The 17222-nt window shown below is 39.4% G+C and overlaps 1 protein-coding gene across 1 annotated transcript in view; it reads left to right on the top strand.

The window, feature by feature from the left end:
- The window catches only part of LOC132861516 (inactive phospholipase C-like protein 2), a 178428-nt gene extending 165410 nt beyond the window's left edge, over positions 1-13018 (top strand). Inside the window, exons 25-26 of the mRNA XM_060893075.1 lie at positions 92-201; positions 11502-13018. Coding sequence (XP_060749058.1) covers positions 92-201; positions 11502-11714 — 323 coding nt within the window. The 3' untranslated portion in view covers positions 11715-13018. The remainder of the gene's footprint in view (positions 1-91; positions 202-11501) is intronic.
- Positions 13019-17222: the final 4204 nt, after the last annotated feature.

The raw sequence follows: 17222 nt of genomic DNA, 5'->3' as shown, positions 1-17222 counted from the left end.
AGACGTTTCACTGAGACTCGGGCTTTCGTGAGGAGGATATGACGGAGAACCCTGGTGTGAAGGGACTGAGTGTGTTGGTGCTGTTTTGCAGGGTTGGATTTCCATGAAGATCTGCACCGGATCGGCGCTAAGGAGGGGCTGAAGGGTAGAAAACTGCAAAAGGCCATGGAGAGCTATGCCTGGAACATTACCGTTCTCAAGGTGAGTCAATTATCGAGCTTAAACATGTGCATGTATAATGTATAGGTACTTCCTTTACTGTGTGTGTGTGCGTGTGTGTGTGTGTTTGTGTGTGTGTGTCTGTGCGTGTGTTTGTGTGTGTGTGCATGTGTGTGTGCGTGTGTTTGTGTGTGTATGTGTGTGTGTGTGCATGTACGTGTGTGTGTGTTTGTGTGTGCGTGTGTGTGTGTGCATGTACGTGTGTGTGTATGTGTGTGTGCGTGTGTTTGTGTGTATGTGTGTTTGTGTGTATGTGTGTGTACAGTATGTGTGTGTGCGTGTGTTTGTGTGTGTATGTGTGTGTGTACGTGTGTGTGTTTGTGTGTGTGTGCGTGTGTTTGTGTGTGTGCATGTGCGTGTGTGTGTGTTTGTGTGTGTGGGCGTGTGTGTGTGCATGTGTTTGTGTGTGTATGTGCGTGTGCGTGTGCGTGTGTGTGTGAATCAAGATGCACGAAATAATTTGTTTTGCGCTATAATAAATTGTTAGCATCTTTGACTGCATACTTTAGCTACAGATTAGTCTTTGTCCTGCTGATATTTTCCAGCAACAGCAGATTTCTACAGTATGTGTAGGAATATTAATAACCAGCAGTGCCTTAGGGCAGCAAAGCCTCCCTGTTTTCACTGCTAATGCTGCAGTAATTAATTGTTACTGATTGCTAACTACATCATTACACAACCTTATTTGAGGTCTCAGCAGCACACTGCACACACAGAGACATCTGCCAATAGTGCTTGTGTGGTTACGAGAAAAAAGTATGAAATACTTCCATAATAATGATGAGTAATTCAAGCAGGACAATTTTTTAGCGAAGTATGTTAATGGAGATTAGTTATTCACTAGTTATTATTAGTTATATGGCTTGTTAGTGAAGGAAAAGAGTTAGTGAAATTAGTAAAGTATATTAGTGAAGGTCGTTAATTACGTTTGGGTTGGTAGTTATGTTAAAGAAGTAGGTTAGTGAATTAAAGACGTTTGTTAGTGTGTTAGTGTTAAAGTATATTAGTGAAGGTAGTTAAACACTAATACACTAACAAACTTCTTTAATCCACTAACCTACGTCTTTATTAGTGAAGGTAGTTAAGTACGTTTGAGGTGGTAGTTAAGTTAAAGAAGTTTGTTAGTGAAGATAGAGAGGTACAGTAGGTTAGTAAAGTTGGAGAAGAATGTTAGTAAAGTATATTAGTGAAGGTAGTTAAGTATGTTTGAGACAGTAATTAAGTTAAAGAAGTAGGTTAGTGAAGTTAGAGCAGTATGTTAGTAAAGTTAGTACAGTATATTAGTGAAGGTAGTTAAGTATGTTTGAGACGGTAGTTACGTTAAAGAAGTAGGTTAGTGAAGTTAGAGCATTTTGTTAGTGAAGTTAGCAAAGTATATTAGTGAAGGTAGTCAAGTACAATTGAGACAGTAATTAAGTTATAGAAGTAGGCTAGTGACATTAGAGATGTTTGTTATAGAGGTTAGGAATGTGTAAGTGAAGCTAACAAGGTTAGTGAATTGTGCTAGTGAAGCATATAACTTACGGTAGTTCTGTATGTTTGAGATGGTAAAGTTAAGGAAGTATATTAGTGAAGCTAGTTATACAGTGATACCTCGAGTGCTCTGACATACGAATTTTTTGAGATACAAGCTGTGATTCGACCAGATTTTTGGCTTGAGATACGAGCAAATTTTTGAGATACGAGCATCCGAGCCGCCGCCACCGAAACAAAGATCCCCAACAACCACGTGTGCTCTGTTTCCCCGCCTCAGCTTCCCGCGTCTCACTCGGTTAAAGCTGCCTTTCCACTGCACACGACAAACGACGGCCGATAAACAGGTAGTCATTCATTTCCTATGGAGAGTCGCAAAGGCGCTGCGTGAGGTGATGACCATCTGCGGATCCGTAATTTTCGGATCCATTAAAAAAATGTATCTTGTGCGACTACACCGCATCCGATATGCCGACCGGACAGGTTTTTATTAAAACGACCAGCAGATATTAGTGAGGAAAGAGTGACAAAAAAAGCAAAAACAAGTGAAGAGAAAAGCGATGAAGAAAATTAAGCAAAATTAATGTAAAGAAAACAGAAATTGTAGCAATTAAGTTCAGTAAAGAGAAGTCAAGCATCGCGTTAGTTCTGCGTCGTCAAGCGTGTATCAGCTGTTAATCAGCTGTCCACGACGCGCACCAATCCGGTTATGACATCCATATTACCCGACCATTTAAATTCCCATTCATAGAGCCGCTTTCTAGCTCTTCGCTGCTGCTGCGATCTAAACTCCCTCCTCCAACCCCGACTCCACCATGCAGGAACCCGTGTTCGTTGTACCAGTTTACATCATAAATCTCCACATACGTTTCTCTCTCTCTCCCTCTCTCTCTAATTATTTAATTATTTATTTATCAATTCATTCATTTATTACTTTCCTTTCCTATATTTTTAACTCTATGCATGATTAATGCTTCTGTTATACTGGGGGTCTATTCTATTTTCTAGTTGCTGCTCTCCTCGCTCTAAATGAAGTTTAGTTAAGTTCCATTTAAGTGTACAGTAGCATTAAGAGTGTACAGTAGCGAGTAAGTGAACGAAAGTGAAAGTGTAATTCCTCCTAACTCCTCCTAACTCCTCCGCCTGTTTACTCCTCCCTCAACCTCCGTGCGCATCTTCCGTAAAGTAAAACCAGTTTATTTTTTTTAACATTCTCTTTTATTACTGTATGTTTTTATACAATATTTGTCATTTATATGTACAGGTACTGAACATTTTTCATAGTGGAATTTTGCGAGCTGGAACGGATTAATGGGATTTCAATTCATTTAAACGGGGAAAATTGCTTTGAGATACGAGCAATCTGAGATACAAGCAAGGTCACGGAACGAATTAAACTCGTATCTCGAGGTATCACTGTAGTAGTTAAATATGTTTGAATAGGTAGTTAAAAAATGTTGGTGAAGTTAGAGAGGTTTGTTACTTAAGTTAGGAGAGTTAATAAGTGAAGTTAATAAGGTTATTGAATTAATAAAGTATATTAGTGAAGCTAGTTAAATATCTTTGGGTTTGTAGTTTAGGAAATATGATATAGAAGTTCATTCATTCATTCATTCATCTTCTACCGCTTATCCGAACTACCTCGGGTCACGGGGAGCCTGTGCCTCGTGATCTCAGGCGTCATCGGGCATCAAGGCAGGATACACCCTGGACGGAGTGCCAACCCATCGCAGGGCACACACACACACACTCTCTCATTCACTCACACAATCACACACTAGGGACAATTTTCCAGAGATGCCAATCAACCTACCATGCATGTCTTTGGACCGGGGGAGGAAACCGGAGTACCCGGAGGAAACCCCGAGGCACGGGGTGAACATGCAAACTCCACACACACAAGGCGGAGGCGGGAATCGAACCCCGACCCTGGAGGTGTGAGGCGAACGTGCTAACCACTAAACCACCGTGCCCCCCTGATATAGAAGTTAGTAAAGTATATTAGTGGAGGTAGTTGTTCCGTATTAGTAGTTAGTAGTTAGTTGAGTATGTAAGTGACGTCAGTGAGTATATTAATGAAGTGATATTAGTGAGTGATTCACTACATGGTCAAAAGTATGTGGACAACTGACCATCATTCTTGCATGAGCTAGTTGATTGTCCTATTCCAAACTCACAGGCTTTTATATTCAGTTGCTTGCCCTTTGTCTCTGTAACAGCCTCCACCTTTCTGGAAAGGCTTTCTACAAGATATGTCAAAGGGAGTGTGTGCCCATTTAGTCAAAAGCACATTTTGACGTCAGGCATAATGTTGGACAAGAACAAGACCTGGCTAACATTGTAAAAAAAAAAGGTTGGTTTCATCCCAAAAGATTTCAGTGAGGTTGCATTTAGAGCTCTGTGAAGGTCACTAGAGATCCTCCATACCAAACTCACCATAGTACTCATGAGCATGTGCACAAGGACACATGCCAGATAGTGAAGTGTGATTCAGAACTCCAGAGTACACATGCTGTATTTTTTAAAATTTGTACAGGATCTAAGGGAAGGCAGTAAAAATGAGATATGGCTCACAGAATGATATAAAGTGGGACTGGGGTTAATGGTATGGTGGAGGTATTAGAGGAAAGTGGGGTGTACGTGGGAGTTATAGAGAGAATGCACTTTTTTATTTTCTCAACAGAGTTCAAAGCGTCAATCAAATAAATGAGACAATTCTCAATTGGATGTTACAGCTACGCAAACCTTTAGAGTTCTCCTGTGTTTAAATCCGAGGTCACGTTCATGTAACATGTTCCCCACATAAAACAGGTCAGACTGTATCAGGCTAGTATTAGATCATGACGTTCCTGGTAGATAATAAGGTGGAGTATAACTGAAGGCGAGGTGTGTGTGATGTTTACAGGATGAGAAGGAGATCACAGAGAGAGAAAGAGACCGAGTGGGAAGCAGGTTTATGATATGGTGAAGCATAAATGATAGTTCAATAGAGAGGTGGAGTGTGTGTGAGGCTTTTAAGATGAAGTATAGATGGAGGTTACAGACAGAGGTGTGTGTGTTGGAGTGTGTATGGGATTTATAGTCTAGTGGAACAAGCAGCACACCCGGTGGTGTCGTGTTGGAATGTGGAGTGCTTCTGTAGAATGAAAAATGTGCCTCATGGATGCTGAACGAGTCACCTGTGTTACACTGGGCCACGTAAAGTGTTTTTCTCACAGCAAAAAAGAAAGAAAATGAAAAAAAGATAAGAGAAATGTTTTTACATGTGTTATTTTTTTTATGTCAGCAGTACTTGCAAAAAAAAAGCACACAAGGGTTGTGTTTGTGTGTGTGGGGTGTGTGTGTGTCATTTGCAGGTCATGTAGATGCTAGAACTGATTAGAAAACACATCAACTATCCCACTCATTATTTCTCTCTCTCTCTCTCTCTCTCTCTCTCTCTCTCTCACACACACACACACACACACACACACTTTCTGCATCAGTGATGAGGAATAAAAACAGTAATCCTTATTTTCTCTCTTGAATTTGTTCCAGGAGGCCTGGGGTAAAGCCTGAGTTAAACGTTGAGTTAAATATTTATGAATTCAGGTTGTCTCTGAAAGTGTGGAGGAAAGGTGAAAGTAGAATGCATTGCTTCTTCCTCACCTCAGTGAGTGCAAAAGTGCAAAAGAGAGAGCGCGAGAGAGAGAGAGCGAGAGAGAGCGAGAGAGAGAGAGCAAAAGAGAGAGCAAGAGAGAGAGCAAGAGAGAGAGCAAGAGAGAGAGCAAGAGAGAGAGAGAAAGAGAGAGAGAGAGAGAAAGAGAGAGAGAGATAGCGAGAAATAGCGAGAGATAGCGAGAGAGAGAGAGAGAGCGAGAGAGAGAGAAAGCGAGAGAGAGAGGAATGTACAGAAATAAGAGTGTGTGTGTGTTTGTGTGTGTGTAATCTGCTAGGTCTTGGAAGAGAGAGAGAGAGAGAAAGAGAGAGAGAGATAGTGAGAAATAACGAGAGATAGCGATAGATAGAGAGAGTGAGAGAGAGAGAGAGAACGAGAGAGAGAGAGAGAGCGAGAGAGAGAGGAATGTACAGAAATAAGAGTGTGTGTGTGTGTTTGTGTGTGTGTGTAATCTGCTTGGTCTTTGATTATATTACATTTACATTTACAGCATGTGACAGACGCCCTTATCCAGAGCGACGTACATAAGTGCTTAAATCTCTATCATTGGATACATTAATGCTGGCTCACTAAGTTACATACTTAAGATACCATGAATTTAAAACATTTGTTCAAAGTTATAATGAAAAAGTTTCAAAGTTTTTTTTTTTAATAAATGCAAAAAATAGGGAAAGAAGTGCTAGTTAAATTTTTTCATGAAGAAGTAGGTCTTCAGCCATCGTTTGAAGATAGACAGGGACTCAGCCGTACGGACTCCCAGTGGAACTTCATTCCACCACCTCGGTGCCAGAACAGAAAAGAGTCTTTTAGTATACTTGCCTCTTACCCTGAGAGATGGTGGGAACAGTCGAGCAGTGCTGATAGGTCTGAGGGTGTGAGGTGCAGTGTGAGGTGTGATGAGGGCTTTGAGGTAAGAAGGAGCTGGTCCATTTTTGGCTTTGTAGGCAAGCATCGGCGTTTTGAATCTGATGCGTGCAGCGAACGGAAGCCAGTGAAGGGACCGCAGCAGCATTAAAATTCAAATTAAAACTAAAATATAAATCATATTCATATTAAAACTCGAGGCACTGATATATATTATTTGGCTTTATTTATTTATTTATTTATTTATTTCAATTATTTAAACTAACTCTTTTTTCCCAGAAGCCAAAAATATGGAATTTGTGTCTATGTTCAGAATTGAATGTCTTGGTCATGTCCCACTCTACAGTGGTGGTTAATATGAAGCTCATATGAAAGTAGACACTACATACTGTAGGTGACCTGTGTCTAACCTACTAGGGACAATATTTTTATAGAAAAGCTCTAAAAACGTTTATGTGGTAGCCTAGTGGTTAAGGTGCTGGACTACTGATTGGAGGGTTGTGAGTTCGGTTCCAGGTCCACCAAGCTGCCACTGCTGGGCCCCTGAGCAAGGCCCTTAACCCTCAATTGCTCAGTTGTATAAAACAAGATAAAAAATATAAGTTGCTCTGGATAAGGGTGTCTGCTAAATGCTGTAAATGGAGGTGTGTAACGTGTGTGTTTTACAGCTGCATACAGAATTAATCTGTAAATATATGATTTATTTATATCAGAAGACGTTTGATGTAGGTCAGAGATTCTGGCCCAGTACACGAACACAGAGTACATTAGGTGTGTTGTTTAGTGTTCAGCATTGAATGTCTTTGTCATGTCACACTCCATAATGGTGGTTCATGACTCATATGAAAGGAAACACTCAGAGCTTTAAGAATTTGTAGTTTTTCATGAGTACTTCTGTTATCTAAAGTAAATATCAATAAATATAAATAAGATATATTATATAAATAATAAAGGGGGCACGGTGGCTTAGTGGTTAGCACGTTCGCCTCACACCTCCAGGGTCGGGGTTCGATTCCCGCCTCCGCCTTGTGTGTGTGGAGTTTGCATGTTCTCCCCGTGCCTCGGGGGTTTCCTCCGGGTACTCCGGTTTCCTCCCCCGGTCCAAAGACATGCATGGTAGGTTGATTGGCATCTCTGGAAAATTGTCCCTAGTGTGTGATTGCATGAGTGAATGAGAGTGTGTGTGTGTGCCCTGCGATGGGTTGGCACTCCGTCCAGGGTGTATCCTGCCTTGATGCCTGTTGACGCCTGAGATAGGCACAGGCTCCCCGTGACCCGAGGTAGTTCAGATAAGCGGTAGAAGATGAATGAATGAATGAATATAAATATAAATATCAATCAGGTGATATTAAACCCATGTCTGCTGTTAAACATAAACACGTTGTTTTGAAGTTGTGACTTTTATTTTACATTTCGGAGGAGAAGGAGTCTCCGGTATCAGCACTTGGTAACAGTTAGTAGGGTTTCCCATCTTGGGAAAGTCTTAAGTCAGAGGTCATTGTGTGTTTATGTACAGGCTTCTTCAAAAGAAAATAGAAAATAAGTGACTGATTCTAAATTAAAGTATGTGGTGTTCTGTAGAAATAATAAAACGACCAGGACGTGAAATAAAAGTCAGCAAGTCAGTCTGAGCACAGAGCAGGAGTCACGTGACGTTAGGCGAGTGGTGCGAGCAGCCTCTCATGTGAGACGTGATGACTGACAGGACGATGACAGATGAGAACTTTTTGTTCGTCATTCTCACACATGAATGTCATTAAGACGAGTAATCACACATCCCTCACAGCTCGGCTCCTGCACCACTGTATGTGTATCGCTCTGACAACATATACACACAATTACACTGCTGTCGTTTCTCTCATTAGAAGGCAGCCTAAATGTTTGCCAGTTACTGAGATGGCTGTTGTAGTTTAAATAGTCATACTGAAATAATTCATTTGGACAAAAATACCATGAAACCAGGATATTTTCGAAATATTGCTGTGGTAATGTCAAGAAATCGGGAGTCGTCACGGGTAAAAACCCAGACCCAAATGCGAGGATAGCTAAAAACATGATTTATTAAATGCAACATTACACAAAAAAGGAAAACACTGGGATAATAAATAAATAAATAAATAAATAAATAAAATAAAATAAAAACCGAACTGAACAAACTGAATAATCCTGCTTTATATGAAATGCTGAAAGTTGATTATTTTCCTCTCACAGAACTAGAATTTTCTTCTTTATCCTTTATTTCTTTTTGTTTTATTCACTCTCCATTTTGCTAACGTATCACCTCAGTCTCATTAATATAAAGGTGTAGACTGAATGGAAACAAACAAAAGTTAATCAGTAACTGAAACCATTTCCATCTCTCTCTCTCTCTCTCTCTCTCTCTCTCTCTCTCTCTCTCTCTCTCTCTTTCTTTCTATCTCTACCAATGCGGAAAACAAGCCATATTTTGACATTTTCCTGACGCTATTTTTTTTTTTTAAGTACTGAGATTTGTAGCAGCAATCTTCCGATCTGTAGCCCTGAGTCTATAACAACTGAGTTACCACTGAGGTGCTCATTTGTATGCACAAGCTCAGTAGATCCCCCATCATGGTCGGCCACAGCAACCCAAACGATCACTAAAGCAGCTGTAATTAGTGATCCTCATAGTAAATATGGCCCTTAGGCTCTGAAGAAAATTCTCATATGTTCACACACTGTGTGCACATGTTACTCCTTCCTTTTCACACTCTTAGAGCTGCCACACAGAGAAATAAGCCGCCGTTCTACTAAAGCTGTAATATAATCGGAGCCATTTATACTTTAGGCCAAGTAGTTTATACGCACTATCAGAGCAACTTACATTTTATCTCATTCAATTCCCTAAGGGCCTTGCTCAGGGTCCCAGCAGTGGCAGCTTGGTGGACATAGGAATCGAACTCACAACCTTCCTATTGGTAGGCCAACACCTTAACCACTAGGCTACCACATCCCTCAAGATGAGATTAAGCACGCAAGACTGGATAATAATGGAATTTTTTGAGTATTTTGGTATTTTGGATGTACATCAAACACACCAACAATAATTAAGACGAAAGCCTCTGAGAGAAAAAGACAGAAATATGAAAGAGGAGTGAAAGATTGGGGTGGTGGTGGTGGTGGGGGGAGCATATGTGTGTGTGTGTGTGTGTGTGTTAGGGGTATAATGTAATCTGCATCTGTATCTCTTTAATGCATCTAGCATTAATATCTGTACTTGAATTTAAATCTAAATTGAGTGTGGTCTGCAACCCTGACCAAGCAGTTACTAAGGCTGAATGAATGAATGAATGAATGAATGAATGAATGAATGAATGAATGTTGTACATTCATGATAAAGAACATGGTGTTAATTTTGTCCTGTACTTGTACACACACGGAAGTAAAAACGCTTTTGTGACGCTTTTTATTATCGTGTGCTTACTTTGCAAATCTCCCTTATAGAAAAATAATAAATAACAGAAAAAGAAAGGTAAAAAAAAAAAAAAAAAAAAGAAAGGCTGTGTTGTGGAGAGCTATTGAAAAAAAGAAAAAAAAAAAATCTATTAGTATTTGCATGTGTTTACCTGAGAGGAAATTCGGCATAGCGAAGGTACATCATTCATAAGCTGCTTTTTGGTCCACCGAAGCACTTTGCATTCCAGCATGATTACTCTGTTTGTTTCAATCATGATAACATCATCTGTCTTTATGACTGTGTGTGTGTGTGTGTGTGTGTGTGTGTGTGTGTGTGTGTGTGTTGTGGGGTGTTGAAAACATTGTCTCAATGATGCGAGTCCAGCCTGCGTCTTTTTCCCTTCGCCGGCTGTGTGCGTCACACCTGCATGCATAATTCATCTGTTTTAAAATATATGATTTATTTATAACAGAAGACTTGAAGACCTTATTTAGGTCAGAGCCTGGGCCTGTGCCCATAAAAACTCCACACAGCAGCAGCAGGAATATAGATTTTGTATCACACCCAATTTATATTAGTTTTATTATAAAGGTAATGAAATGGGCCCTTTCCTCTTCATCAGTTTTTTTTCCTGTGCTTTTCTTTCTTTCTTCTCCTTTTGTCTTTTTCTTGTCTATTATCCTTTTACCTATTATATCTATATTCTATACAATATTGTCTTCCTCTTATCTCATTCCCTTTTTCTTCCTCCCTTCTCTCCCTTCTTCTTTTCTCTTTCGTTCCTCACCTTTCTCGTCACAGTTTTTTCTTTAACCTTTTTTCTTTCTGACCTCTCACTTTTTCTCCTCTCACTTTTTCTCCTCTCACATTTTCTCCTCAACTTTCTCCTCTCATCTTCTTTACATCTTCTCATTTCTCCTCTCTTCTCTACCTCCTCATTTTCTGTTTGTCATTTCTTCTCTTCTCTTCTCTTCTCTTCTCTTCTCTTCTCTTCTCTTCTCTTCTCTTCTCTTCTCTTCTCTTTTCTCTTTTCTCTTCTCTTCTCTTCTTGTCACTTTTGAAACTGTCTCAACTTACATCCATGACTAAAGTTGTGTCCTAGTACCACATTAAAGATGCTTGTCTAGTGACATAATGAAAATGGGTCCTGTGTGTGTGTGTGTGTGTGTGTGTGTGTGTGTGTGTGTGTGTGTGTGTGTGTGTGTAAGAGAGACTCGGTAAACCTGTCCTTGAATGAACCATTTGGATTTGGATTAATTAATGTATTTGTCTAACCACACACACACGAACACACACACACACACACACACACACACGGACATGGACACGCAAGGACACACACGGACACGCATACAGAAACAAAATCACATTCAATCGCTCACATCTCTTCAGGCACACACACACACACACACGGACACACACACTCACACACACACAGCATGTCTGCACCTACTGTTTTGTCTTCATACAAGCTCCAGGCATCCCTTCATCTCCACAGTGATTCTCTGAATGGACTCGCAGAGAGGATTTATAAAGGACCTGCAGTGTTGCAGTTTAAACACACTGTTGTACTGCACTGACCCCTGCAGGCAAAAGGCGGATACTGCATCTTGGACATAATATAACACTAAAAATAACTACTCAACATTCTGTAACTGGGTTTGTATTAGAAGGTATACTGAACACCAGACTAGCATCAAGCCTACGGTGTACCTAATATATGTGGTGATAGAAGTGTGTGTGTGTGTGTGTGTGTGTGTGTGTGTGTGTGTCCTGCAATTATCTCTGGTTATTATCCTGCAGTAGTATTAAAATTCAGGAAATACACTAAACCATCATACTAACTCAAGATTTTGTCCCTCTGTGTCTCAGGGCCAGGCGGACTTGTTGAAGCACGCCAAATCTGAGGCGATGGACACTCTGAGGCAGATCAACTACGCCGCTCACTCTTGTGGCCTGGCCAAGAACGGAGCCTCCACTTCACCGGCCTCGCCTTTGCTGCCTCCTTATCCTCGGTCCCTCGGAGCCTTACACACCATCCCTGAGACAGACTACCCCACCACAGACACAAATACCCTACACTGATATATCAATATACAGTGAGAAAGAGGAAGATAAAGAAAGAGGGAATGAGACATGATAGGTGACCTTGAAAAAAGGGTGGGAATAAAACAATGCCTTCAAGGACACAGAGATAGAGGGAATAAAAGGCTGTAGAAGCATTTGAAGAAAGCAGGTCTGTACAGATTGCTCCACAGTTCTGTCTCCAGTGGAAAGTCAAGGACTCCACTAGCTCTGAGGCGTCTGTAAACTGTAAGGAGACGATGGAAACGGCTGCTTTACTTTACTGCATGAATCGGGGTTAAACCTCTAACCTGGGACCCTTACACCAAAATCTAATGCTAGTTCTCACCTATGGAAGATGTTTGCTAGCTGTAAAGACCAGGAAAGTCTCATAAACATTATAATAGTAATAACGCATTAAGGGCAGGCTGTAATGAAGGCACACAGATGTACCGTTTCTCACACACACACACACACATGCACACACGCACACACACACACGCGCACACACACATCCATTCATATTTAATTTTATTTTAATTTATATTTCTGGCCTTTGGACTTATCCAGGGCTTTTATCCAGTGTGTTATCTGTCTCTTCTAATACTCACCATAGTGTTCAAACTGGAACGTCTCCTCCTGAGACAGACTGAACTCAAAGAAAAAAAATACAGCACAGAGACTCGGACAAGCAAATAAACGAAATTGTGACCGAATTGAATCATTTTAGAACTAATTAAAGGACTATTTACAATTTAACTCTGAACAATCCACACTGTTTGTGAACAAAGTGACTGTTGTAATAACTACTGTAACTATTGTGGGTAGGTATATTAATAATGCGGTTATTTAATAATTACAACAGTATGTCCTGCTGAAGCCGTAGTCAAGATGTCACTGGAATGGAAAAAGGTTAAAGGTGGAACAGGGTGAACCGAATGGGGGGATTTTTAGAGAAAGATTAACAGGTGTTGTGGAATCTGCAGAATAACACCTCTTTTTATTGCTTTCATTTATTAAGCCCATAATATATCATAAAATTGGAACTTTACTAGATCTCATTGGTTGTTTCCTTTTATTCTTTTATTTCAGATCAGCTTAAAATGTACGTGTATATATACATTTACTTTCTGAACTAGGGTTTATCTGTGTTTGAGCACAGTTAAATCGTGACATCATGACCCAATCATGAGGTAAAATATTTGTTATGTACAGTCTGAAACTGATTCTTTTCCAATAACAGCACACCCTGAAGTGTTTTTGTTTTTCACAGCAATATGCCAACATTTTTTTAACACTCATTAAACAGTGACGTTACGCTTTTATCTGTTTACAGTTTAATGATGTGATATGTCCGCTTATTCCTGTTGTCGCTTATGTTATATTAGCTATAAACAGCTATAAACAGGTGTTCCAACACCAGCCTCTCTTTTTTTCTATCTTGACATTACTAATACAAAAACACGTCTAGTCCTCCATCCTGGAGACACTCTTGTGTCAGCTTTACCTTTCTTATGAAGAACTGCTAGTGGAGACTCCTTCTATTAAAAGCTAAATAAACGTCTCCTCACCGATAACCTTTAATTCACACCAGTGAATAAGCTGTTGCTATAGAAACGGGAACGTATTAGAACGAGTGCGTTGCTACTTTTAGAAACCTGCGATTTGTCATGCAGCCAGAAGTCCACTCAGAGCTGCTGTTGACCAATCAGATTAGAGAATTTAACAGGTTTTTTTTTTTTTTCAGGTTGTTCATGATGCAGACTTTCGTTTATGTGATAAAAGGTTTACATTTATAGCAAAAATACTGCAGGAGAGAGTTAAAAGTCTGAGTGCATATCTTGTCTGGCTCTGTTGCCACCTTTTTAATTTTTATTTTTGCTTTAACATAACACAATAAAAAAAAGGACCACAGATCACAAGTACGTTGCAACATACACCGTAAGCACATACATTCTCAAAAGAGAAATAAATAAATACAATAAAATAAAAAGGCAAAACAGACACAGACAAACAATTTATGTTCAAGTTGACGTGCCAATGTTTTGAAGAATGATGTGAAATCCTGGGACCTACTGAATATACTTTAAAAAAGGGGGTCCATATCTGGTAATACATATCAGTTTTCCCTTTTGACTAGTAAGTAATATATTTCAGTTGAAGAAAAACACATGAACCTTTATGCCACTCTGAAATGGTCAGGGGGGCACGGTGGCTTAGTGGTTAGCACGTTCGCCTCACACCTCCAGGGTTGAGGGTTCGATTCCCGCCTCTGCGTGTGTGTGTGTGGAGTTTGCATGTTCTCACCGTGCCTCGGGGGTTTCCTCCATTTACTCCGGTTTCCTCCCCCGGTCCAAAGACATGCATGGTAGGTTGATTGGCATCTCTGGAAAATTGTCCATAGTGTGTGAATGAGTGTGTGTGTGTGCCCTGCAATGGGTTGGCACTCCGTCCAGGGTGTATCCTGCCTTGATGCCCAATGACGCCTGAGATAGGCACAGGCTCCCCGTGACCCGAGGTAGTTCGGATAAGCGGTAGAAAATGAGTGAGTGAAACGGTCAGTGGTTTAACAGAGATCCATTAAAGAAGAATTCTCTTCTTTTATATTCTGCAGCATAAGTAAGAAGGTTAAACAACCTCCTATTGGGGTCACTCTCTATTTGAAATCGATGTATAAGTTTGTACTGTAACTCTTTACCTCTATTACAGAGTAATATATTTTTACTCTCACATTTTGAAACTTCTCTTAAGCGCTCACCAATTTTTGGGGATTTTTTGAGACTAGAATTTCTACAATGTTCTTGTGTAGGAAAAAAAAATGTAATCATTATGAGAACTTGGTGTCCAAACGTTATGGATGTAATATAAAGAATCAAGTTAAAGCACCTAAAGCATAATATGTTAGACTATGTAGAGGCTTTAAAAAAGTTCATTAAAATATTTTACAGATTGGAAATAACTTAACATCTCCATAGACAGTGAAATATTATAAAATAATATGAAGGTATATACGTAATAGGATACGTTCGTGTCATTTATACACACTATAATTAATCTAACGTGTGTGTACTGTTGTCGGTGAATGAGCAAGATTAGAAATGAGGTGGTAAGTCTCAATACAGCGATACATCATAGTCATTAACATTAATCACTCTCCAACCCTGACAAAAGCTCCCTCCCTGCATTCTCATTAGCCTTTACCTTCCATGGGCATGTGATGACTCCTCTCTTCTTTCATTTCTGTCCTGTTAGGGCTAATCACTGACTTAATGGCATGTGCTAACAAACCACAAACAATAGTCTCAGAAGTCTTCGTGAAGCTCTATGGATACCTGAAGCTGTGCATGCCGATTAGCCCCTTAATGATGAACCCCATGAACATTCTGACAGAGTATCACAATCCAGCTCTTAAATAAGCAACATGAGAATAAAGGCGCCGGGGCAGAGTATCGGCATCAGGCTACGTCAGCGATACAGAGATGCATAGTATATAAGCGACCCTCATTTTCTCATCATCATGAAGATGATTAAGAGCCTTACTCTAGGAGCAATGAGACATCTAAGTGCCTCTTCGACTAAGGTAAGTCTTTCTAACACTGACACTTTTAGTCATAGGATATAGTTAAAATCTTCAGTCAGATGGTTTTGTAATGTTCTACAGAAGTTCATTTGTTTACAGTTTTTCTGAAAGGAACCAGACATGACGTCTATAAAAACATAATATTGTTTGTTATACAAACCACACTCTGAAGTAAAGAAGTCCATCTGAGGCAATCCCAATAAAGTCTGGGTTTTATACAAGTGAAGCACAATCTTCTGTGTTTTAATATGTAATAGTATAAAATTCTATTTCACTTCAGCCCTATTTTTTGATTCACTTCAATTCAGTTTATTTCTATAGCACTTTTAATGATAGACATAGTCTCAAAGCAGCTTTACAGAGGCATAGAAACAGAATTTATTAATATTAATACGAATATTTCTCTTCTTCTTCTTCTTCTTCTTCTTCTTCTTCTTCTTCTTCTTATTATTATTATTATTATTATTATTCTCTCATCATCACAGCCATAGTTTGATTCCCAGTTAGGAACCCAGTTCCCAGTCACCCAACCAAGCCAATAAGTGATAAACTCTCAAGTAAATTAGTTTCTCTAAACTCTCTTAGTAAATTAAAACACGGGGCACGGTGGCTTAGTGGTTAGCACGTTCGCCTCACACCTCCAGGGTCAGGGTTCGATTCCCGCCTCCGCCTTGTGTGTGTGGAGTTTGCATGTTCTCCCCGTGCCTCGGGGGTTTCCTCCGGGTACTCCGGTTTCCTCCCCCGGTCCAAAGACATGCATGGTAGGTTGATTGGCATCTCTGGAAAAATTGTCCGTAGCGTGTGATTGCGTGAGTGAATGAGAGTGTGTATGTGCCCTGTGATGGGTTGGCACTCCGTCCAGGGTGTATCCTGCCTTGATGCCCAATGACGCCTGAGATAGGCACAGGCTCCCCGTGACCCGAGGTAGTTCGGATAAGCGGTAGAAGATGAATGAATGAATGAAATTAAAACACTATAAATTTATTTCAACAAAAACACCAATATTGTTATGAAAAACATCTTTATAGTTATATATAACCATATAGTTTCTAGCATTTCAGTTTGAATAAAAAAAGAAATTATTTGTAAGCACGTCATTTTGAAACATCTACATTTCACCTCACATTTTTTTAATTAAAGCGTTTTTTTTTTTGAACCGTTTAATATAAAAGTTTCTTTGCTTTGTTCAGATTTCTACTGGACAATTTAAAGAACCTCTGGGTTTTAGATTATTACATGAAACCTCTTTTTTAAGAGTTTACAGTAAAGAATCCTAATAGCAGGTTATCATGGAATCATAATCACAAAAAAATTATAGATAAAGCACCTCGTATCTGAACAATTGACCTTTCGATTTTTAATCAAATTTAACCTGAATTTACTTATATCATTCAAATCAATCTTATTTTATTTATTAAGCACTTTTAACAATAGATATTTTATACTAACCCTAAAATATCAATGTGACGTCATTAAGAAAACACTCAAAGAGTCGATATTGCAATGATTATGGAATAAATTATAATTTTATATCATTTATTTATTTTATTATTCTATAGATGTATATTATTATAGTACCGTTTTTTCCCCAGTTACTTTTGTTGATACTTTTGTCTTATATTAAACTTTTATTTCTTCTCTTATCTTAACCTACTCGTACATTTGTTGTATCTGAGCAGCCCAAATGATAGCCTACAAGAATATACTTACCAAGTGGGTGTTCTAGAAAGTAGGGTATTTTTTCATGCACTAGATTTGGAGCTATTGTTGTAATGAAATGGTTTCATTCTTTCAGTTAGTCTGCATGGGCTGTAGTACGTTAGAACGGTGCAGCTTTGTACACATTTATTTTGTTGCCCTTTTTAACTGTCCTAAAAAATACATGACGATGCAACACAATTTTGATCGATTGTTAAGTCATGAAAAAGTAATCAAACTAACGCTATAAT

This window comes from Tachysurus vachellii, chromosome 18 (assembly GCF_030014155.1).
Source record: "Tachysurus vachellii isolate PV-2020 chromosome 18, HZAU_Pvac_v1, whole genome shotgun sequence".
NCBI lineage: Eukaryota > Metazoa > Chordata > Actinopteri > Siluriformes > Bagridae > Tachysurus > Tachysurus vachellii.
Note: the sequence above shows the minus strand (reverse complement) of the source record. Positions and strands in the feature narration are given on the sequence as shown.